The sequence below is a fragment of the Pyrgilauda ruficollis genome, unplaced genomic scaffold, assembly GCF_017590135.1.
Source record: "Pyrgilauda ruficollis isolate IOZ18807 unplaced genomic scaffold, ASM1759013v1 scaffold40, whole genome shotgun sequence".
In the NCBI taxonomy this organism is placed as follows: Eukaryota; Metazoa; Chordata; class Aves; order Passeriformes; family Passeridae; genus Pyrgilauda; species Pyrgilauda ruficollis.
The window spans coordinates 6,025,641-6,051,049 of record NW_024525490.1 but is presented as its reverse complement, the minus strand read 5'-3'; the positions used below and the strand labels follow the sequence as shown (position 1 = coordinate 6,051,049).

At 39.0% G+C, this 25,409-nt stretch overlaps 1 protein-coding gene across 1 annotated transcript in view; it reads left to right on the top strand.

Annotated features, from left to right (window-relative positions):
• KHDRBS2 (KH RNA binding domain containing, signal transduction associated 2) overlaps window positions 1-25,409 on the top strand; it is a 311,090-nt gene that overhangs the window by 193,104 nt on the left and 92,577 nt on the right. The window contains exons 5-6 of the mRNA XM_041477469.1: window positions 16,032-16,159; window positions 18,637-18,832. Of these exons, the coding sequence (XP_041333403.1) occupies window positions 16,032-16,159; window positions 18,637-18,832 (324 nt within the window). The remainder of the gene's footprint in view (window positions 1-16,031; window positions 16,160-18,636; window positions 18,833-25,409) is intronic.

Below are 25,409 nucleotides of genomic sequence, written 5' to 3'. Positions count from 1 at the left end.
CAGACAGCTCTTGAATATCTCCAAAGATGGAGACTCCACAATATCTCTGGGCAACCTGTGCCACTGTTCAGAACTCTCACAGAAGAAAAAAAAAATTAAAAATTGCACAATCAAATTGAATTTCCTATGTTTAAATTTACAGCTGTTTCCTCTTGTCCTATCAGTGGGCACTGTTAAGTATGGTTTGGCTCCCTCTTCTTCATTCCCTCCCTCCAGATATTTTTACCCATTGAGATCCCCCTAGGCCTTCTGCTCTGAACAGCCCCAACTCTCATAGCCTGACCTCATATGAAAGATGCCTGTCCCTCAGTCACCTCTATGGTTCTATGATGGACACACTCCAGTAGCTCCATGTCTTTCTTGGAAGTCTAGCACTGGGCACAGCCAGCTGTGGCCTCGCCAGTGCTGAGCAGACAGCAATAATCCCCTCCCTTGTCCTCCTGGCAGTGCTCTTCCCAATGCAGTCCAAGATGCCATTGGCCCAAGGGTACATTGCTGGTACCTGGTGAGCTTGTTGTTCACCAGAACCCTTAAGTTTTTTTCTGCAAATCTTCAGGAAACTGCTTTGAGGAGACTGAGTCTCCAGCAGGTGCTGGTGCCTACATTATTTCTCCGCAGGTGTAGGACTTTGCACTCTTGTTGAAATTCATGAGATTCTTCTTTGCCCATTTCTCAGCATAGCAGGATCTCTGAATGGTGGCACAACCCTCTGGCTGTGTGTCAGCCACTCTTCCCCGTTCTGTGTCACCTTATAAACCCCAGGTGAACCTGCTGAGGGAGTGCTCTGTTCCGTCATCCACTCCTGAGTAGAATTGAGCAGTGCTGGACCCAGCACACACTCCTGGAGCACAGCACTAGTGACTTGCCTCCTGCTGAACTTTGGAACTCTGATCATAACGCCTGGGCCCACTCCTGGACCCTTGAAAATACAAGTTCACCTGCTCACACCTTTCTAAAAATTATTTTCTACTTAAAAATACTCATCAGTGCTTGATTATCTGATGTCTTAATGGGGTTATGGGGGTTTTCTTGGTGATGTGTGGAAATTCTCTTTTCCAAATCTTCAAACTTGTGGCCCTGATGAGAAGAAAAAAAAGTGTTAATAGGAGTTAAGTAGAAAGAAACAAGTGATTTTTTTTCCAAAACCAGAAAACAAAATTATAATTCTACTAACCGTAAACGATGTTTGGGGAAATAGAAGATTTTGAAATTACATGATGCCAGGAGACACAATGGGATATGGAAGACATACTCTAATTAGTCATGCTTGAGTCTTCCACCAGCCCTTGAGCTTTTATCAGATGTTTTGGTATAAAAAAAGATAGAAGGAAAAGACAACATTTTTACATTACTGTGTTGACTGTATGAAACTGAGTTGATGGTGCATTGCAATGCATTCTGTGGCACATACAGCATTTTGCCTTGTTCTGAATGTTTTAAGTTGGTGCTGGGAAATTGCTCTAGAGAGATGAAGGTAGGATTTCTTTGCCAATAAAACAAAACCTGGAGAAATGTGAAGTGCTCCTGGTTTGGGCAGAGTACCTGGCAATCTTTGAAAACATAATGGGTTGATTTCAATGATGTATCTTTAGTTTCTTTATATGTAGGTTTGTGCTTAAATGTTCAGACCTACCGGGACAGACTTGAGAGCAGTTAAAATTTCCCAGTGATTTCCCTGAAATCACCAAGTTGAGTGATAAAAAATGTCTGGGTTTTTAACAGCAATATCAGGTCTGTTAATTCTCAGCATGCCTTAGTGAGGCTGTGGCATGATAGCAGGAAAGCCTGGACATAAAAATTTCAGGTTAAGCCATAAATTTTCAACCCAGGTTATTTATAGAAGCTTTAAGGAATCCAGGAAAATCATGAAGTTTTTATCTAAACCACTTAGCCCAAGTAGTATTGAGTGTAAATAACTGCGGGTTATTGAGACCTGCCCAGCAGAGAGCTGGATTGGAGACTTTAATCTCATAAACCCCAGGTCTGAAAAGCTTAAATTCAGTAAAATAATCTACCTTTGCTGCTAAGTAGGATTAGTTGTAGCCACTGGAAACTGAGAATACTCAGCACCTTGAAGTCATATGCATTTGCCTTGGCTTGCTATACTGAATATAAATGCTTAATGAGACATTGATATCCAGTGCCTATCCAGATTAATCATTGAAACACATGGCAAATACTTTAAATTAAATATATTTTGGTTTTAGTTAAATACATTTCAGTTAATTGATCATTTGAATTGCAAAAAAAAAAAAAAAAAATTAGTCCCGCTTCATTCCATTTACAGCACTCTTTCCATCAAAAAAACAAGTGATGCAGTTATTGTTATTTCTTTAGTGTCCACTCATATTTTCTATGATGAAGTGAATTATTATAATGAAAGACAAGGTATTTAGTTGTCCTAAATATGAAGCATTTATTTAAATTCAGAACATTTTTCTTGAATGGAATGGAAAACCAGAAGGAAGGTCTAGCACGGATTTCCACCATGCTTCTAAAATCAATAATGTAGAACTGGGTTGATTATAGTTAAATAATAATTTGAAACTAATGGGTTCACAATGACTTGTATTCAGTTCCACATAATTCTACTGTAAGTCTGTGTAGTTTTTTGGTTGGAAAACATGCAAAGTAAGGTGACAGATATTTACATATATTTTGATGTTAAGATAGCTCACCAGACTTTCTAGCAGTATAGAAGACTGGTAAGGAATCAACCTTCAGGTAATTTTTTTTTTGTATTCACATCACAGCTGAGGCTTATTAGCACTACCTATTATCTTTAGATAAAAAATAAATGAAGTTACATTTTTATGGATATGACTAAAACCCTTGTATCACCACAGTTTGTCACCTGCCCCAACTTTTAGTCACAGAAAAGCACTGAAGTCAGGGGGGTCTTTTTTCATAGTCAAGAATATAGGGTTGATTTCAAACCCCAGCTGTGATTCTGTGGTGGAATCGGGTGAGACTTGAGCTCACCAGGCTCCGGGTGCCTGGTTTGGGTGTGTTTGTGGGGTTTGTGTGAGTTGGAGTCAGTGGCACTCACACTTGGGCTCTGAACAAGCTTTCCACATTTGTGCTGAATGGGAAATTGCTTGGAAAATTCAGCTTATGTGGCACTTGGTTAACAGCTGCTGGCATCCACTTTGATTGATTTTGGTATAGTGTTAGTGTTTTTATGAGAGGTGTATTTTTTAAAATGGTTATTGTGAGATGTGATTTAGGAATAGAATAAAGTAGGTTTTAATTTGGGAATGGAGGGAAAAAAATAATATTTTATTAATTTATATAGATATAAAAGGCAGGGGAAAATTATATACACACAATAATTTACAATAGAATATTTTTGAAATACTTTTTTTTTTTAGTTTTTTAATATTTAAAATTTTTTAAATATATTAATATTTAATTTAATTTTTTTTATATAAGTACTTTTTTTAGTTTATTAGGAGAGAGAGAAATTTTTTTTTGTGTTATGGGTTTTTTTTGGGAAATATAGTAGAATTTTTGTGTTTTTATGTTATATATAGTAGTTGTTTGAAGAGAAAATTTGTTATGGTGATTATTTTTTTTATGTTTAGTGTTTTTATTATTGTTTATGGATTTAAATTATTTTTTGGGGTTTTTTTAAGAATGTTTTTTGTTTAGTTTTAAGATGTGGTTGTTTTTTATTATTTGGGATATTTGTTTTTTTTATATTTATTTTTTTGGGGTTTGGGGTTTAGGAATGGAGATTTTTTGTTGAAGGTTGAGGGTTTTATTATACTTTTTTTTTTAGTTTTGTTTTTTTGGGGGTTTTTTTGTGGTTTTATTATTTTTGGTGTTTGGTTAGTTGTTTTTTTTAAGGTGTAGTTTTTGTATTAATGGAAGAATGCGGCTTTGCTTGTGGTTATGTTAGAGGAAAAGTTTGGTTTAAAGTTACTTTAATTATTTTTTTTATTTTGGGTGTTTTATTTGTTGGTATTTTTTTACTTACTTAAATTTTTTTTATTTTTTATTTTTTTTTAATTTTTAGTTGAGGAGGATTACTGTTTTTATAGTTTTTATTGTTTTAACACTAAAAGGGTTAAAAGCACAGTTTGTTTTGGTAGTGGTTGGGTACTTTGTTTACTTTTTTTTTTGATTGTTTTATTTTTTTTGGGGGGGGATTGTTTAAATTATTTTAGGAATTTTTTTATTTTTGTATTTTGTAGTGGTATTGGCTTTTTTTTTTTTAGGTTGTATGGCCCCCCCCTCTTTTTTTTATTTAGATATAGTTGGGTAGGGGAGAGGATTTTATTTGTTTACTTGTTGGATTTTAAAGAGGAAGTTTTTTTGGGAGTGTTTTGTTTTTAATTTTTGTGTGTTTTTAGAGGCGTATTCAAGTCCCCAGATGGAATTGGTGAGTCCCTTTAACGTGGCACTGAGCTCAGCAAAGTTCTTCAGGGCATAGGAGTTGTGCTTACTCATATAGCACCTCCTCAATCTGCCCCTGTATTTTAAGGTAAAAAAAGAAAAGGTGAGACCTTATGTTTCATAATTACTCAACCATATTTTTACTATCCCAATTAAGATTGTGACTTTAGGAAAGGAAATTTGTGGCCAGGATAATGTTGGCCATATTACTAATTAATAGTATTGACTTAATAACCAGTCATCAATATGTGCTGTATTTAAGTACCTGTACTTGCTTTCACATAGATTTAATAAACAATTACAGAAACTTCTTGCTTTAGCTATTTAGGAAAGACTGAAGAACATAGTTCTAATATAAAATAGTGATTAACATCTGGCTTAGAAAAAGTTCAGTGAGGATTCCTTTCACCCAGTCATCGTATATGCATTTTCTGCTATAAGAAGAAGAAAAAAATTCATCTCTGTGAATAAAAAAGAAAGTAACTTAATAATTCTCTTTTTGTAGATTTCTGACTCACAGCACAGAATTAAACTTATTAAGGCTTTTCTTTGATAAGAGTCCAGATTAGTAGCTTCAAAGAGACTTAGACATTTTGATAGATTTCAGTGATGCATATTCATATTAAGCAGGAAGGACAACCATATATGTTCTTATATGCCACTGTTTAAATATTATAAATATATGTATATATGATATGAATATTAGAAATACTTAAAAATATAAGTATTATTTAAATATGTTAAAATGTTTGCAAGTGCAAAACTGTATGGAGCGTAGTAAGAAGGAGCTAGCTAGGGTCACCTTTAAAATCCTTCCATATGTCTATAACAGTATAATAATGTGTAATAGAAAGAAACTGAATGTGTTTTCCAAGCCCATTTTGCCTTCTTCCTCTCTTTTCCATTTCAGTACCATATGTAATTACTGATCACATTTCTTCGAAATGATAGAAAAGTACTGAATACTATTTTTTCTTTCACTATGAGAAATGTGTTTGGATATCAGGAAGCTGGAGTTTGATTTTCAACACTAAGATTATCATCATGAATCTCTTTAAAAGTTTAGAATAAATTCCATCATGTTATGTTTCAAGAAAAATAAACAATTTTTTAAGAAAATACACCGATGGACTGGAGAGTCAGAAATGGAGGTGAATAAGTTATATGCTAATGAAACTAGTATGTAGAAAATATGATAGTTAAGTCTGACTTCTTTTTATGGCATTTACATCTCTCAATATGCCTGTGGTTTCCCTCTTAAGAGTACAGTTTGCTTCTGTGCCCAGTGAGTATCATTAGGGTTACCTGATACAGGAGTATATCATATTCGGAGCAACACTACAGTAAATGCAAAAGCTGGGATGAAATACAGATCCTCATATACTAAATGGAATATCTTGCTATAAATGCAGCTCTTTAGAAGCTGTTTTTCTGCTTCTGGATGCAGTTTAGAAATAGATTTTTTTGCCTATAAGTTTTCTGGCAGCATTCCACCTGACAGCCTACATCCCTTCCTCTGCTTTACTGCCACTTCTTGGATTAATAGTTGGGCTTGATCTTCAGTTGTTTCTGTTCAGATGTTTTCAGTGAGTGGGTCCTTCAGCTGGGGCACTTATTTCACTTTTCCCCTTGAACCTGTAAAGTTTGCATTTGATCTGAAGCTGGTCTTGTGCAGCCACCTGGGGAGGGATGGGGTAGGCAGAGCAGCCATGAAAAAATGTAAGAAGCAAAAAGACTTTTTTGCTACCTAGTAAGAAGAAGGAATTATATGATACGCGGTTAACACGAAAAAAAAAAAAAGGGATAATTCTATTAAAATACCTCACAACCTTCTTCAGCACATGCTACAGAGAAAAAAAAATAAAGGAGACATAAATATCCTGGTGGATAAACTTATTTAAAGGGTTTATGCAATAGCAAAATAAAATATATTCAACTTTATTATAGAACTGATAACATTGTTATCATGCTAGATATTAAATTGTTTAGCTTGAAACTCTGACAGTACATTCATCTAGATCTGGCTGCATTAATTACTTACTCAGTTTTATATATTTCATTCCTAACCTTTCATATACCATGTATTTTATGGAGAGCAGAGAGACACTTGGTACATGGTCTCATCTTTCCTTTGTGAATTATTTTCTACCTCTTGTTATTCCTGTTATTTCATTAATAATCTTTCCTTTTGTCTCAAATCTTATTCTGAAAAAAAACAAACTTAAAACATCTTACATCTGATACATACCTTTCTAATGGGATTATTAAATCAGCTATTTTAAACCTGTATATTTGTTGCTATTTTTTGGGGCTTGCCATTTTCCTTCGTTTTCCACTGTCATGATTTCTGCTTTTCTTGTTTGGTATGTTTATTTTTCTTTCACTATTTTTATTTATTTATATATTTCTACTCTTTCTCACATGAAGTTAGGCATAAACTTCAGAAATCTAAATGTATATTTTTTAATATTTTTAGTTTCTGTGACAGTTCAGACAGTGACCCCAGGATTCAGTAGCAGCATTCTTTTACTGTCTTTTCTTCATGCTTATTGATTTTAGTACAGAGAGAGGGACTCCATGCATACCTGCTTGTTCTCCTGTGATTGTCCTCTGCACCATTACACTGGCTATCCATAAATCTATCTGTAATGAAACTAATTTAGATTATTGCAGTTCAAACCAAGCAGATTGAAAATATCTTTGATTCCAGCAGTGAAACTTGCTCTTGTATTTTTATGATGCTATTACAGACCATCTTCCCAGCATGTATTTTTTTTTTTTTTTCCCCCTTACTATGCAAAAAAGTCTTGGCACTGGATGGGATGTGCTATGCTGTTTAGTTTGGGTTAGTCAGATTGCTGTGTAGGAGGAGTGCATGAGAAATAGAGATACTGTGTTTTCTGTCTCAACCTCTGGCTAGGCACTGGCTAGGAAAATGCTGAGGCACTGCTGCTGCCTTCCAAAGCCAAGCCCTCATGGCAGCCTGAGGTTCCCAGAAGGAGTTCCTGTCTCCATCCTTTCTTTTGCTGTCAGTCCAGCTTTGCCACCAGTTTGTTCTCTGCCAAGCGGCTGTGGCAGGCAGTGATGGCTCTGCTGCAGTGCCATCGGGAGTGGAGACAATGATGCTTCAGTCCTCAGTGACCTGGGAGGTCTTGTTTATTCTAAGCCTACAAAAAAACTTCACAGGCACAGACTATGGCTAAATTGGATGATCAAAGAGATATTCAGGGCTCCTAAAGGGTCCTGCATGCAGCAGAACCTAGAACCCAGCGGAACCTGGGTTAGTCTGGAGCAATCAGTTTTCTAGAAAAATGGAGGACCAAACACACAGCCCATGCTACCATTCCCACAGCTCCTCTGTCAAGAGAGTGCTGACTATAAAGAATCACCCTTCTGCCAGATTCTGCTCTCAGGATGTTACAGCTGGGTCTGTGGTAAGTGAAATTTAAGATATTCTTTGTCTCCTGACTTATGGTTATTAATAGATTTCAGTATATGCTAGCAGAATTAAGAAATTTCTGTTCTGCATCTGTGAAATAGACTTAGTGCTTGCCAAGACAGTCCTTACTTCAAGGACAGCTCATGGTATCGTAATCCTGTATTGGAATAAGTAAAAAAAACCCCCTAAAATTGATTTAAAAACTAGTTCCTTGTCCTGTATCAAGTTCAGTTCCAGTGTATTATATGCTACCAACCTGTACAGATTATCACCTAATTGGATTTTTTAAAGTTCTGAAATGATCCCGAAGCTGTAAAAGAAAGAGCACTCCACAGACCTGTAGTAAGATACTTTCTTGCCCAGACCTGTCTTTGTTGGCTGCCCTTTCTAGTCTCTTTAGATCAAGCAGCATGTTTTGTTTACTGTGCCACGTGGGGCTGAGGGAGTGTGGCTGTAGCCAGGCCAAGTAAAGAGGTCTGAATTTTGCTGGCTGCTGTTGCCATCTCTGTTATCCTTGACTAGGGAGCTGCAAACCTCCAGCAGTGGGTTAGCAGGAGCCAATCTGGGTCTCACCTGGCATAGCTGGAATAAAAAAGTTGCATATGTACTGTGTATAGCTTGTTACTTGTCTTGGCTTCAATGTAAATTATAGCAGACAGTTACTCCAGCCTTAAGAGCAGGTAATGATCTCATTAGTAGCAGAGCTTCAGCAAACAGCTGGAGAACAGTGGCAGTCCTACTCCTCTTCTTGCCTCCTTTGAAGCAACTGGGTTTTCCTGGAGGAAGAGCAGCCATATCACATCCCTTCCTTCCAAGAAGCCAGTGTAAACATCCAGCGGGAATCCATAACAATTTCTTTAGGATTAGGTGGCTGCACCACCCTTCCTGTAGCCTGCTATATGTCCTCTGTTCTTATTACCAATTCCCTTATAAGTCTCTTTCAGGTGACAGCTGTAAATAAGCACAAGTCTCTGGCAGCCAGAGCTCACTTGGAATTAAATTCAGGGATAGGGAGCTGTCAGCTAACCGACTTCTGTGGCAGCATAGCTGTCATTGAAATTAATTACAGACCACAATATCCATTTGTGTGGGGCCTGTGAACAAGAGGGGTGAAACAAATTGGGCTGAAATTTAGTACAGGCTTCTGCAAGTTTTTCAAAAGCCATGCCCCCATCTTCAGTGTGATTATTTTTTGTGGTTAACAGCATTTCCATGTAAACTGTAATAATCTTCTGTTGAAAGGTCTCTATAGTATGAAAAGCAAAATTTAAATTGATTATACAATTAACTGAGATTTATTTTGCTCTGTTCTGTCAAAGACTAAAATATCTGGGTGAAAGTTTCTTAGCACTTTGCCTATGTACAATTTCCGCCCTGGGATTGGCAGCTTCTCTTCAGATGCCGAGGAGCAAACACCCCCTCCCTTCCACACTGCTTGTAGAGAGCAGTGCCCCATGCTGATGATGCCAGGCAGATTTAATTGTGCATGCTCAAAGAGAAAAATGACATCCACGCTTGGGTGAGTGCTCTCTGTGGCAAGCTGACAAATCCCCCAGCTGTCAACTAACCTCAAAGGCAAGTGTACGTGGCTCTAGCTTATGTCTGCTTGCTTTCTGCCCATAGGCATTTAGAAGCTGAAACTCATATTGGCTGCAACACATTCAAACTGCTATTGAAAGAAATGGATGGTCTGTTTTATGTGTTTCAATCTCTAAGGGTGATTCACACAATTAAGGTTTTTTTTTTCAGATTGGACTGTAAGCAGATAAAGACAGCACTTTTTTGCATATGGGGCAGGGGGAAGTGTGTAATGTTTATGGCTGTGGATCTGGCTAAGTTGCTGATTGCTTAGAGAAAGCAATTTCTTCCTTGGGCTCAGATGAATTATATTTATATTTTTATATATTTATTGGGTTTTCCAGAGAACTACATGCATACAAAACGGCCTTACTTGAGTGCCAATATATATGGGCAAATGCAAAGAGGCATGTGTTGCTAACGCGGTACTGGAGTCATTTTGGCAGCAGCTTTGTTACTTGGGGTGCACTGCAGGCTGTCCATCTAAACCCATCATTACCTGGCACCTATGCTCTGGTCTGATAATCAGAGCAATCTGTGAACGGGCAAAGAGCCATCCTGACAGATGGCTTTGACTGTAGGTAACCAGGAAACCATGCATATACATTAAACATGGGTTCAGAGAGTGTGGGTGTTATCTGGGAACATCAAAATAGCCGTGGGGTTTGAGCTCCTCCATGTACTGTTGAGAACATATGCCATACCCACCATACGCACAGGGAGGGTGGGCTAGAGCCAGTTCCCACAGTTCTGGTGAACTTTGTAGGGATTGCTTGGTTGGGCATGGGCTCAGCTACAGGTGAATCTCATATTTTGCAATGGACTTCAGATCAGTATTAGAAAGACAAAGCATGATGCTTAAGGATGCGGTTCACAGAATAATAGAATGGCTTGGGTTGGAAGGGACCTTAAAGATCACCTAGTTCCAACCACCTCCTACTAGACCAGGTTGTTCAGAGCCCCATCCAGCCTGGCCTTGAACACTGCCAGGGATGGGTCATCCACAATATCTCTGGGCAACCTGTTTCATTGCCTCACCACCATCACAGTAAAGAATTTTTTTTCCTAGTATCTAATCTAAACCTACTCTTTTAAAGTAGTCCTGTGACTTTGTGCCCTTTTAAGAAGTCTCTCCGTCTTTCTCATAGGCTCCCCTCAAGTACTGGAATGACACAATTAGATCACTCCAAAGCCTTCTTTTTACCAGGCTGAACAATTGCAGCTCTTGGCCTTCCTCATAGCAGAGGTGCTTCAGCCCTCTGATCATCTAGTCCCTCCTCTAGACTCATTCCAACAGGTCCACATCCTTCCTGTGCTGAGGACCCCAGAACTGGATGCAGAACTGCAGGTGGGGTCTCACCAGAGTGCAGCAGAGGGGCAGAATCCCCTCCCTCACCCTGCTGAGCACTCTGCTTTTGGTGCAGCCCAGGACACATTTGGCTTTCTGGGCTGTAAGTGGACATTGCCAGGCCAGCCTCTCATCCACCAGCACCCCCAGGTCCTTCCCATCAGGGCTGCTCTGGATCTGCTCATCCCCCAGCCTGGATTGATACCAGGGGTTGCCCTGACCCAGGTGCAGCAATTAATTTACATGCCCAGCTCAGGCACTGTCACCCAAATTTGAGGTGATGGAGAGGGCTATCCAATCTACCTGGCACAATTGTTCTAAGTTTACTAACCTGACACTGATAAATGCTATTGATATGCGCAGAAAGAAGTTCAGTATGTTTATATTTGAGTGCGCTGGAGTCTTAAAACAGGATTTTAAAATGTTAAAAAGTAACAGGAAATGCCAAATATCTCTTGTCAACTCAGGATTTAGTTTGTCAAGTACTTTGATTACTGAGCAGCCAGTACTGTTTTTTTTTTTCTAACAGCCTGATATTAAAGCACTCAACTAAAAAGTGGAAATTCCACAGTTCTTGGTCTCTTCAGTATACTGAACTGCAGATTCTGACCCCATGAGTCCAGATAACTGGCTCTCACTATGCTCTGAAGCTGAAGTATAGCACAGTTTACCATTGTAAGGACACAGAGAACACAAAGAAGCGGGGACTCCACGAACTCCTCATCACCAGTTGTTTCCACAGTGCTTTTTTGGGCTTCCCCATATACAGAAGGGGGCATGAGGAAAATGTCTCTTTTAGTGTCCAAAATTAGAATGTATCTAAAACCAAACAAAACAAAGGGGCTATATTCCTATCACCTAGCTCCACCTAAAATTCAATGTGTCTTCTGTGTCCCATTTTCTGGCTGTGAGTTTTCTGAAGCATGTACTCAATGGAAATTTTAGCCTAATTGGAATTTAAGTTGCCTGAAAATAGCCCCAAGGCAGCACCAGCAGAATTTAGGGGAGATTGTCTAGCTTCAGTGAATCTGCAAATACATAGAGCTCTGGAATTCTTTTGCTGATGTGAGGAGCTGGGCAGGATGCAGAAATGCTGGAGGAGTCCAAATCCATCTCCTGTTCCCTTTCTGCTCCCTGAGCACAGGAAGAGAGTGTGGCAGGATGGGTAAACATATGTCTGGGAATGTGGTGCTCTGTGCTGGCAACACAGAGCTTTAGAGGATATTACATGTGTGGGAGTGAAAGAGTGCCTTATTCATGCTTCAGAATTGTCAGTGTGAAATATTGTGATTATCATTTTAGATTTGACATGTATAACTCTGGATTTTTAAGGTAGTTTGAATGTAGCCTAAATTACTCTTCCCATAACTATCTGGTAAAAATGAAATTCAGCTGTCAAAGATAAGAGTAATGATATTTATTAATAGAATTGTAATAGAACTTAAATGGGCAGAGTACGTCAGGACAGGAGATCACAGTCCTTTAGGGATTGATTTATCCTTGACTTCTATGAGCCTTTGTTATGCTAATGATAGATACATATTCCCCAAATCCTTTTGGTCTTTCTGTGCCTTACCCTTTGATTTCTTTATTAACTCTCTTCCCTTGTCACTGCATGTTCTTTTTAATTCAGATCAGGTTTTGCAACATGCATCATACTTTTTTTACCAAAATGGTTTACTGAGTTCTCTAGCAGCTTATGTGCTTTCCCCCCTTTGCTGCATCTCCTGTCAGTGCTTCCAGAAGGGCCTGTAGGTGAGCTGCCTCCAGCCAGACTGATTTCCTCTGGAAAACCTGTACATTGGTTTCCTTTGTTCCTACAACATTCGAGGCAACCAACCTCATTAATCACTCCAAACCTTCATTAATAAATGTAATTGTGGTAATTTGGGGTAAACATGTTGATGTTTTCTGGACTACTGAATGTTTTATCTGAACACGTAATTTGGTTTTTTAGGCGTTTACATAAATATGGCAATTTATGATGGCCCTGGGTGCTATGATTTTGCTTATGTTGAAAATCCTTCACATTTCTAAAGTCAAGATGTGTGTTTAGGTGAATAGTCATGGTCATGGGTGGTTAGTAAACACTGATCACCATGATCAGTGCACCAAAGTTGATTGCAGCCTCCTTATCAGCAGCAAATGAAAAAGCTTTTTATATGTAGTAATGTCTTTAGGGATATAAGCAAGAGCAAAATACATAGGTCGATGTAGATTATCAGCTGTAAGAATAGGTATAAGACTATTAGAAAGCTATAAGAAAAGCTAGGAAGTACAGAACATTTTTCATGAGCTTATTTTAACATAAAAGGGAGGTTGCTTTTTGGGTTTTTTTTTTTCCTGAAACAAAATATACTACTGTAGTGTGTAGCTACTTCCTCGTACTTCATTCAGTGTAGGTATGCCTCGAAACATCATGTACTCTTCCTTGGGACTAGGTATATACGAAACATCAGCAGCATAATTTTGCTCATGTGCTGGGCTCTGAACTCAGATGCAATTAAATATTCGTCAGGATAGATACCCTGACTCTAGCTATACTTGTAGCAGCTATGAAAGATTAATTCAATGTTATGTTTCTCTTTCAGGGAAGAGGCAAAATGAGAATTTCTGCTGAAAATTTCAGGTTTCAGGTTTAGAAATTATGAACCTTACTATGCTTTTTAAGGAGCCTATAAGATAAATTATCTATGTAGAGTTATATTTTTAATAAAATCATTCTCTTTCAAGAGACCTGTCCCAGCATCTTCCTTTGGGAGTACTGTGCTGTCTTTACCTTGTCATTTCAAAATACACTGTTTCTTAACTGAATGTGCAGCAAAGAACCTGCACACTAAAACTAAGGGCATTGCATTACACAATGGTGAAGTTTTGCAGATTTTGTTGTATATTATAAATGTGATTTGTATTTTCTGTTTTGTCGATACTAAGATTTTAAATTATATTTGTACCTGAGGGAGTAATTGTTTCTTTGAGGCAATTTCTAGTAGAATTCATTTATTCAGCAGTATTCCAAAAGAGAGGGGTTAAAGCAGCAACACAGAAATTCCAATTTCTGTCCCTTGTAGGTCCTTTTTTCTCCCACATTTTCCTCTTACAAAATGTACCTACATTATTAATGAAGTTTGGTCTCAGTACCAGTGTGGAATCTGGAGGGTAAACTCAATCAGCAAGTTTGAAGTCCTAATCCTTGTAAGGCCAGTATGAATAACAGATAATATTAAGAGGGCACAGTGGATGATAACTGTTCCAAAAATTGCTGTAAATGTGATCTCACTGATTCTGTTTTTCCCTCTGTATTTTGCAGAACACATTGATTTAGGAGAAGTCTTTGGTTTATAACTATTTATGTTAGAAGGATAGAAAAATGTGCAAAAAGATTTGGGGATGGTATGAAAGGAAAGCCATTATCTATTATATTATCAAATCAGGGATTTGCTTAATAAAATAGATTATTTTATTTTTAATTATGATTGTGCTGCAATTATCACACACTATTGTATAAATAGGGTTCTTTTCTGAATTTCAGTAATAGATTTTTCTCCAGCTACGCCCTCTATGAATTTAGAAAGGAAATTGTGACCAGGCCTACACTCTTAGAGCACAGAAGGATCAGGATCATATCTTTAAACAGATTTTCTGGACCTCCTTAGGTGGGAGCAGGAACAAGCAAAGCCTCAGTTCGAGATCACCATTTGCTTGGTCTTCAACTTGGCTGAAAGAGGTGTCACTTGTAATGCATTTTCAGGTCCTTGCATGACAGTCAATGGCAGTGGAGGGATGCCATTGAAGGGATGGAAGGACAAAAGAGCTGAAATCAATAATCCTTTCTGTTTTGAACCAATAATTAGCTGTCACACAGCTGTGCTGCCAGTGAGCTGGCTGCTGCGGCAGACTTTCAATACAGTGACCAACCTACAAAAAAGCTGGATAAAATGGAAGGAGGCTAAAAAAAAAGGAATTTCTGACAGAGGAATTTGGGCAAACATAAAAGTAAGTAAACGTGTGTATTATTATGTATTATAATGGATGAGACACTCTATAGACAGAAAAGAACAGCTTCAGGTTCACAAAGCACTGGTCCTCATGGGGGACTTCAACATCCACAACATCTGTTGGAGGGGCAACACAGCAGGGCAAGTGCATTCCTGGAATACATTGAGGATAACTTCCTTCTCCTGGAGAAGGAAGAAGCCATTGGGGGACATGCTCTATGGTGGACTTTGCTCTCACCAACAGGGAGAGCAGGGCTGGTGGGGAAGGTGAAGCTCAAGGCTCACCTGGGCTGCACTGACCATGAAATGATGGAGTTCAGGAGCCTTAGGGCAGGGAGGAGAGTGCACAGCAAGGTCTGGCCTGGACTTGAGGAGAGCAGATTTTGGTCTCTCCAGGGAACTGCTCGGTGGAGTGCAGTAGGACAGAGCCCCGGAAGGAAGAGTGACCCAACAGAGATAATGAATATTCAAGAATCACCTCGCCCAGTCATGCATTCCAATGAAGAGGAAGTCAACACGGTGTTCTTGTCAGGGGGCTTGGAATTAGAACTTTAAGGTCCCTTCCAACCCAAACCATTTTATGAGTCTGTGATTCTATTTTGTATCAGTGAGAAAAGGAAGTTCATCTGGTGTTCTGTTAACTGAGCAAAAAGAAATTGCAGTGCTAAAGTCGATACCCTGTTGACTTCAAATGGGTCTATTTTATTTCATTTTAAATTTCATAATTTTTTTATATTAAACATAGCTTTGTTACTTGACTCCTTTCAGGATATACAAAATAAGTGAATGCAACATTCTGTGATGCTAATTGGTATTGAATTAAATAATCCAGTCATGCTAATGTTCAAAATAAGGTAGAATTTGTACTTTAAGTGCATAAAGGTAGCCAGGGAAGTTTGCCAAAAATAAAAATATAAAATGTTTTTTTGTTAGTCTAATTACAAGTTGCTTGAAATTAGTACCTTTTGTATGTTTAAGTCCATCTGCATTTTGCATTCAGATACATTTCTCTGTGTTTATGCCTTCTGTGCCTTTTGTAGGTTTTTTTACATGTTCATGCTCCTTATAACCACCTTCACTACCCATACATATACATTTTTCTGTCCATAATTATAGGCAGTTGTCCACTCCCACATGTACAATTTTTCAGCATACCAGTTATAATGCAGAGCAATCCACCAAAATACCATCCACAGAATTTTTGGTTTGGGTGGTTTGCCAGCTCAGTCAAAATACAAAGTTTCATAAAGTTTTATCTTTTGCATTTCAGGATTATAATGATGAAATTCGCCAGGAGCAGCTGAGAGAACTTTCGTACTTGAACGGTTCTGAGGATTCATCGCGTGGACGGGGCATTCGAGGAAGAGGAATCCGTGTGCCACCTGCAGCTCCTTCAAGGTGTAGTAACCTGAGCTGTTATGTTAGTAGCTTTACAAAATGTAAGCAATAGTTAAAAAAAAATGTAGTTAAAAAAGAAAAAAAAGACAATTACATACATATCCTGGTCAGTAAACCAAAATATTTGTCTTCAGATAACCAGTGTAGTCTATATTGTTCCAGATTTTCTTATCTAGAGGGCACAGTGAGTGACAACAAATGGGAGCAGATTATGAAGACAGGAAAAGGATATTTCTAAGAAAGAATACTTTTATGCTAGTCCTAAGGCAGTATGGTCAGTAGCATATATTTGGTCAAAATAATAGTGTAGTCAGAGAAGGCCTCATAGTCTAGGTGGGACTTTATTTGCCAAATGATTACTTTTTATACATGTTACAGCTATACTGTGTGTATATACAAATATACCGATGTATATAAATTTCATTATGTGTTATGTGTTGATGGATTATCAGTTTTAAGTGAATTTGATTGGCATAACCTTAAAACATTGGGGTGTGAATTTTCCCCAGTATTTTTTCATATCTAAATAACATATATCTCTGCTTATTATTAAGGCCAGTGTAAAATCTTAGAACATTCTCTCAGACTTGTTTTTTTCCTTGTCAGTCCTTAAGAACTTCATTACCTCAAGTATCTAAGTTTCCTAGCTGCTTCAGTCTTCTCTCCATAGAGGTCATTTCAAGATAAGTCCTAAAAAATGGACTCTTATTTTGGAGGAAATAGGATATGGGGGTACCTTATGTTATGCTGACAAAGGAGTTGTTCAGTAATTGAATGGGCTCATCTTTCCTGTGACCTCTGAGGTTTTTTCCCTGGGGGTGTCTATCATGTTTGCTATCAGTTTTTCCTACATGAGCTTTTTTAATTGGTAGTATGATGCACTTACACAGAATTTTTTGCAGTTGGCATTCATGACCATCTTCTCCTCAAAGAGTGTCTGGGCTCAGTCTTCCTTACATCCAAGATCTATGAACAGCTTGACTTAATGATGTTGTTCAGAATGTCACTGCAGTGGCATGCTAGTTTGTTAACTAGAAGCTTTTAAATTGGGTTCAAAGCATAATCAGTGGAGTTCTGGCCCCTAATTCCTGCAAAATGCCCAAATGAATCAGTTGCACAGATCCTATGATCTTGGATGCCTTCCCTATTTTCCAGTCAAAAATCCCAGGAGAATATTAAAAAAAACCTGTTGAAGCAAGTCTAGAGGAGGGCCACAAAAATGGTCAGAGGTCTGGAGCACCTCTCCTTATGAAGTCAGGCTGAGAGAGCTGGGTTCTTCAGCCCAGAGAAGAGAAGGCCCCCGGGATAACTCGTTGCAGCCATTCCATATATAGAGAGGTCTAATAAGAAAGAGAAAGACTTTTTGCCAGTCTTAAATTAAAATAGGTTGGACATAGGGAAGAAACACTGGAAAAAGTTGTGGGCGCCCCATCACTGGAAGTGTTCAAGGTCAAGTTGGACGTATCTTTAATAATTCGATCTAGTGAAAGATGTCCCTTCCAACACAAACCATTCACAGATTCTGCAAGTCTAAAATCAGGTACTGAAACTTGTAGTAAAGTAATGAACATCACAAGTTAATGCAGTGGGTTTGATTGTCTCAGCAGGGAACAAGCCACAGTTGCTACTGCTACAGGAGACCTGAGTTCCATTCACGGCTGTGGATCCGGGTGTCATGCATGGTTGTTATACCTGGCATTCACAGTCTTCCAAAATCACAGCACATCCAGGAGCATATTGCTCTGAAACAAAACTCACAACTGCTACCCTGATTTATCCCCTTTCTATTTCATCATATGGTATAGATACAAGTCTTTTTAAACAGTAGCAGCTTCTTCTGACTTAGTAATTTGTACAGCAATGAAGATATAGCATAAATAGCCCGGAGGATGCTGAACCTCATTCCATGCTTGTCTATATGCTCTATTCTCTCTGTGCAGGGGGGGAAGGTAGAATCCCACATTACCAATCCTATGTGCTGAACTTAATTAGACGGGAAGAAAAGTGATTCCTCTCCTTTTATATTCTTCCTCTACTTTGCCTTGCAAGTTTCTGCTGTCCTGCAATATCTTCTCCCAGTCCATTTCTCTCATCCACCAATAAGCATGAAAATGAGAGCGATGGCTGCTCTTCTAAAATAGTTTGAGAGCAACAGAAGAGGTTCCTCATTTTCTCCATCTTCTAGAACTGCTTTGGAGTAATTCTGCAACCCTGTGAATTACAATGATTTAGAATTTTATTAGTACAAGCAACAACAGGATCAGGTACAAAAGGCACTGAGTAGTTTAAAAATAAAGCCTTTCCATAATATGAGTTCTGCCTGAGATGTTGCCTAAAAGTGCTTGACATTGTAGCTGCCAAAACCCCAGAGTTACATGATGCTTTAAACAGTAGTAAAAATGTGAGAGCCTTTAAAATGGGGCATGTATTCCTTCATTGTACACGCCAGAGTGATCATCCCTTTTTGCTCCCCGCAGGGGCCGTGGGGGTGCCATTCCTCCCCCGCTGCCTGGACGAGGTGCCCAAGCGCCCCGAGGAGCGCCGGTGACACGCGGAGCGCTCCCTGTCCCACCGGTGGCCAGGGGCGTCCCCACCCCTCGGGCCCGGGGCGCCCCGTCCGTGCCGGGTTACAGACCGCCCCCGCCGCCCGCACACGAGGCCTATGAGGACTATGTAAGTAATGCCTTCATCCACAGCGGGTGAGCCAGGCTCTGTCAGGGACATCGAGTCCTGCCGAGATGGAATAGGCCAGGCCGAAAGCTCCTCTGTCTCTAACGCTTCTCCCTGCAGGTGAACCACGGGCTGGGTGATGCAATGTGTCTGCAGGCCTGTGCTCGGCCACGTGGGATTTGTTCACAGCTTAGTTTTGGATATGAGAGATCATGGTGTATAGTTCTTGGGGTGTCACAAAAGAGCAATACAGATATTCTAAAATTTGTGTTGTATGCCTAAAGTCAGTTTTTACTGTAACCAAGTTTTACTTTTTTTACTGTAACCAAGTTCCTAAGAATAACAGCTTATAGCCTTTGTGAGACAATGAGGAGGTGGGGGGGAGGCATGCTGTTGTTCCAAATCCTTTTTATTACGTATTTGTATTCAACACCGTGTTACAGATACATAACTAATAGAAATTCAGGGAGTTTTCATGAAAGCTGATACAATGATTCATCTTTAGCCAGGAGCAGTACTAACTGACTGTCACCTTTTCTTATGAGGTGTTAAAAATAATTGTGCTGTACACATCAAAGCTTTCAAGTCATCCTCATTAATGTTTCCTCCTGGAACTATCACCATAACAACAGATATCCAAATAGAGAAGAAAGTGCTATCAAATATGATGTCTGAATTTTTCCACCTATGGCGAGTCCAAGAGTAAGATGAACATCCGATCTGTTCCCTAATCCTACCACCAGGGAAAGATGCACTCTTATTCAATTAATAGTCTTCCTAGAACAGAAGAAAGGAAAATCAATCAGAAATTATTCTTTGTTGTTAAAGCTTCACTCAACCATGTGTATTTGTAGTGTAGTGACTAGGTCACGGCCACTTCAAATCAGGGATGCACTTTCTGTTAATTCTAAGAATCACAAGTGAACAATAGCAAGAAAGGAGGGAGAAAAAAGTCACTCCTCTATTATTTACTTCATCACAGTTTCCATTAATGAATGAGCTAAAAGTCCTGCTAAGAAATGAAATTCCATAAATATACACTTCCTTGACAGTGTATTATTGTTTGTATCAAAATGTATGAGACCTTTATTTCTGTGCAGAAATGAAGAACCCTTGTAATGTAAAATTAGGATTATAATTGAAGTAATTTCTTTTTTACTTTGCAGTACTCATAAATGTCCTAAATGTCGTAAATTAAGCATCTTCTAGAGAGCATTTTTTGCACTTTTTCTGGGTGGTAAATGTATGGAAAACAAAATGGGAGAGAAGTTGAGGCAGCTGGATTATCCAGGTTAGGAAGGAATTCAGCTAGTTCCCCATATTTTTGAAATGCCCACACTCTCAGAAGCACAAAACATAGACACAATTAAAATAGTCAGTTTAATTTGTGATACATTAGTCCAGTAAAAACAAATATATGTGTTTGTGGGTGTTTTCCCCCGTTCTTAGATAGCAGAAAAAAAAGGTGCTGCCTTATAGGTCAAAATTCAAATATTTTGGAGATCTTCCATCTCCTGTGTCCTTTCAACATCTATATTCCACAACTAGGTATATAGGAGCTTGCTATCATGCACCAGTTTGCAATGAAAATTTCTTGTTATTTTATAGAAGTTTGTAAGTTCAATCTAAATAATTTTGGTATATTTATGGGCTGAGGTAATAACTAGAACTCTGATGCTGTGCTGGTAGAAGGAAAAGTTCACTATCACATATCTGCATAAAATACTGAAAATTATGTTTTAGGGAAAATATTTTTATTTTGTGGAAAGTAATCAACATAGTTTTTCTTCCCAAATAAACCATATAAAAAATCAGATACTTGGCTAGACACTAAAAAGAAGTGAATCTATTTGTGGACCTACAGCAAATGTCATGTATAATTGTTGTTCTTTCCCCCATAATCCTACAGATGAAAAACTAATTTATAATGAATATCCAATTTACATTTTTTTTTCCAGCTTCTAAACAACCAACAAGTGTATTAGAATTTCCTTATGAGTTTGTATTTTTCATTTTTTATTACAGTATTTCACACCATTTTTTTCCTACTATTTGCAAGCACCATTGGTTTGATTAGTGGTACATATGAATGCACTGTCATTGATTGTGAATATCCATATTCTGTATTTTTGTTTTCGATAATGAAATATAGTAACTTGAATGCTGATCTGAAAGTGAATTCAAGAAATAGAATCGAATGGCTGCAGCAGAGTTTTAAAAATTGTTTAGACAGCATTTCCTGAAAAAAAATCTTTAGCCATTTGCTGAGCACTGCTAATCAGGGATAGTATTATCTGTTTGACCTTGAAACATCTAACTGTTCAAATCAGTTTGGATAAGCATTTAAAAGTTTGGATTGTCCACTATATAAATATTTTGAGGTTTCCTGATGGCCTTTCTGAGAATTCATAAAAGCAGATGTCTGAAGGTTTCTCAAGAAAAGTCCTGTCTTTGTGGTGCATGTGGTATTCATGTGCAACATTTTGAATGTCAGGTCTAGCCAGAGGGAAAAACATTTGAAACATTTCAGAAAAGAGGGCTGGAGCTGGAAGGAGGGGTATTTCACCTCATGCCTTTTTCTTTAGTCACCTTTGAAACTTGCTTTATATTGAGTTCAACCTAGATAGTTTCTATGGGGGAACTTCTTACCCACAGCAAGAGGAGATACTAACATTAGAAAATATATGCAAAGGGAAAGTAGTTACTATGTGAACCTTCTTCACTTTAAAAGCAGTTCATTGGGTGTGAATCTGAATGGAGAGTGTAACTGGCAGCTTCTGGGATCAAGAGGGTTTGTGACCCTCTTGATGTGTTGTGTTGTAACTGCAGCCAGTGACTAAGCCATACACAGGTGCTCCCGTCCCTGGCAAGGTCAGGGAGAGACTAAGAAGTATAAAAGTAAGAAAACTGTTGGGTTGAGACAGGATAGTTGTAATGGGCTGGCACTGGCTGGATGCAAGGAACCCACAAAAGCATCTCTTATCACTCCCCTCCACAACTGGACAGGGGAGAGAAAATATAATGAAAGGTTTATGAGTTGAGATAAAAACTGGGAGAGAAATCATTCACCTGAGTGAGTGATACTATCAAGGGCAAAACAGACTCAATTTGGGGTTGTTAATTGAATTTATCACCAACAAAATCCGAGCAGGATAATGAGAAGCAAAATAAGACTTAAAAAACACTTCCCCTCCCACATCCCCATCTCCTTTCCAGCTCTGCCCCCTCCCCAGGTGCAGGGAAGCAGGGAATGGGGGTTACTGTCAGTTCATCACATGTTGTTTCTGCTGCTGCTCAGAGAAAGGAGTTCTACACCTGCTCCAGCATGGGATCCTCTCTTCAGAGGTCTGCAGATTCCTGCCAGGAATTCCTGCTCCAGCACAGGCCTCCCATGGGGTCACAGCCTCCTCTCAGGCACCCACCTGCTCCAGTGTGGATCTTCTCCAAGGGCTGCAGGTGGATCTCTGCATCCCCATGGCCCTCCATGGGCTGCAGGGGCACAGATGCCTCACCATGGGCTGCACCAGGAGCTGCAGGGGAATCTCAGCTCTGGCACCTGGAGCACCTCCTGCCCCTCCTTCTGCATTGACCTTGGAGTCTGCAGAGCTGTTCCTCCCACATGTTCCTCTCACCCCACTCTTCTCTGCCCACAATTACATCAGAGCAATACCTTCTTTTTTTATTTCTTCTTTTTAAATATCTTATCACAGAGGGGCTAGTATCTACTCTGGTTGGCCCAGCCTTTGCCAGTGCTGGTTCTGTCCTGGAGCCGGCTGTCATTGGCTCTGATGAACATGGGGAAGTCTTCTGGCATCTTCTCACAGAAGCTCCCCCTGTAGCCCCCTGCCCCACTACCAAAAGTTGGCCAGTTGGCCGCACAAACCCAGTAGGACAGTTACCTGGGTAGACAGGGGGGTGGACTGAGAACTGGCTGAATGGCAGATCCCAGGGGGTTGTGATCAGTGGCACAGGGTCTAGTCAGAGGCCTTGTCATTGGTGGTGTCTGCCAAGGTTCAATACTGAGCTCAGTATTGTTTAAGGTATTCATCAGTGGCTTGGATGAAGGAGCAGAGGCCTCCTCAGCAAGTTCACAAACAACACAAAGCTGGAAGGAGTGGCTGATACTCCAGAGGGCTGTGCAGCCCTTCAGCCGGACCTTGACAAGCTGGAGAGATGGGCAGAGAAGAAATGTCTGAAACTCAACAGAGAAAAATTCAGGGTCCTGCAGCTGAGGAAGAATAATGCCAGGCACCAGCACAGGCTGAGTGCTGACCTGCTGCAAAGCAGCTCTGTGGAGGAGGACCTGAGGGTCCTCTAAAGGCTAAGGTCTTGTTGGCAACTGTGAAAAAGGCAATAGGCATGACAGATTGAAGTTCATGACTTATACAGAAGTGAAGAGTACTTGAGCAGATCTGCTGCTATTGAGGTAATAAATAATAGAATCATAGAATCATAGTTTGAGTTGGAAGGCACCTTACAGATCATCTAGTTCCAAACCCCCTGCCATGGGCAGGGTCACCTTTCTAGACCAGGTTGCACAAATCCCCATCCAATCTGGCCTTCAACACTTGTCAGCGTGGGGCAACTTGACTGGGCAAAGGCAGTGTTCTGCACAGTATATTTTGGTCTGAGCAACCAGACTTTTCCACTCAAGATTAAAGCTAAATATTGGAAGTCTGCTTAATCGAAATCTATGCCAAAATTACTGTTGCTTTCTGATCCTGTTTTGCAGGGCATTTGACTCTGGATCTGTATTTTTTTTCCTTCTGAATCAGAAGCTAGTAATGAACTGTCCAGTAATACTTTTCTTTACATTTTTTAGAAGCTATAGTGAGCCTTGCTAAGAGGTCTGATATGAGTTTTGAAGTGACTTATCACTTGTTCCCTTACACCAGATGGATAGAATTACCGAAACAGAATACATCTGGGACTAAAGTACACATTGCTTTTGTATTTCACCTCCACTTGCATTTTCACTCTTGGATAAAAAAGAGGACTTCTGCACAGAAAGCCACTCATCATAATATGAATACTTAGATGAGCTTCTTGCTTTTACAAACAAATATATCATTTGTTTGCAAGGAATAGGCTGGTCTGTCAAAACACTGTGAAGCTGTTACAGCTCCTAGGTCTAGGACAGCCAGATTAAAGAGCAATTTTAAATGCAAATATTCTCTCTCACCTCTCAGTTCGCTGATCAAACCAGCCAGGCGCAGATTCTCGTTATCTTCTGAAATAAGTGGAGAGCAGTGCTTTTACAAAGTTACTGGCAAAGAACCACAAAATAAGATAGATTGTGCTTTCAATATCATGTGGTTCTTCCTCTCATTTCAAATTATTTAATATGAAAGCAAATGCCACGTTCAACTGTTTATTCAAAGATCAATGGCTATTTACATTTTTCAGTAGTTTTCAAACTGAAACAGCTATGCTCATGCTTATTCAGTGCCTATGTAGACAATGAAAAGGCTAACAATAAGAGGCGTTTTGTCACACTTTAAGATTTTAAAAAGAATAATCAACATTTACATGTGACTGCAATCCACAAAATTGTGGTTGCAGAGGCATTGCTTAATAATTTAAATGGGAATTCTTAGTGCTTTTAATTCCATTCTGTCTGCCATTCCTGGATGTAGATGGAAATTGTAAAGACCTAAACTTCCTATTCATTGCATTTTTCTCCTGTGCTACTGCTACAATAAATATGTTAATGTGAGCAGTTTATACTTGTGAAGCCCATTCCTATAATCACAGTAGGACATTGTCAATGAGAGTGAGGCTTGGATAACTAAGAAGACTTCTAAGGTTGTTCCAAACCTTAAAATAGTGAAATATATTGGATATAAAAATAGGTAACAGGGATTACTTTCTTTTTGTTTTCTAAACTGGTATTTCCAAGTTTTAAGATGTAGCGCTTATCTCTTTCCATGCCTTTTCTGGGTGAGAAAAAAAAAATCAGTGAAGAATGTACTGAGGCTAAAGATCATTTGAATAAAGCTGGAATTACAGACATGGGAATCTTCATGGCTGAACAACATATTGATTAAATATGATTGATTAGCTATTTATGCCCAAGGCACTTAGAAAAAGTGCTAAGCTCTATTCAGCTTGTATCTGATGTGACTTGAAAAATCAAATGTTCTTTTTAGTACAAAACCGATAAACAGGATAATATTTATATTATCTGAAAGACCCCGCTGAGGTTTAGAAGGATGCTGTGAGATGAAGGTATAGTGGATTTATTCAGGTTTTGGATAATGAAAAGTATCCATGAAAAGTATAAATATATTTATTGTGAAAAAGTCCAGCACCATAAATATGGAATTAAAGTAATGGCAAGTTTTTAGTGTTTTTCTAAAAAGAGCAGAATCCACAGTCAGCACAAAATCTTTAGTGTCTGGGAACCTGCAGGTCTAGAGTTTTTTGCTTACCAGTGCAAACTGAAGTTTGTATCTTGTTCGTAGAGATCTTAGGCTGAGTAAATAAGGCTTGCCTCATGAGACCGAAGAACTGTCCTGAGAGGAGTGCAGTACTAAGTGAATACTGCTTTCAGACTCAGCACTGCTGAGAATTTATCACG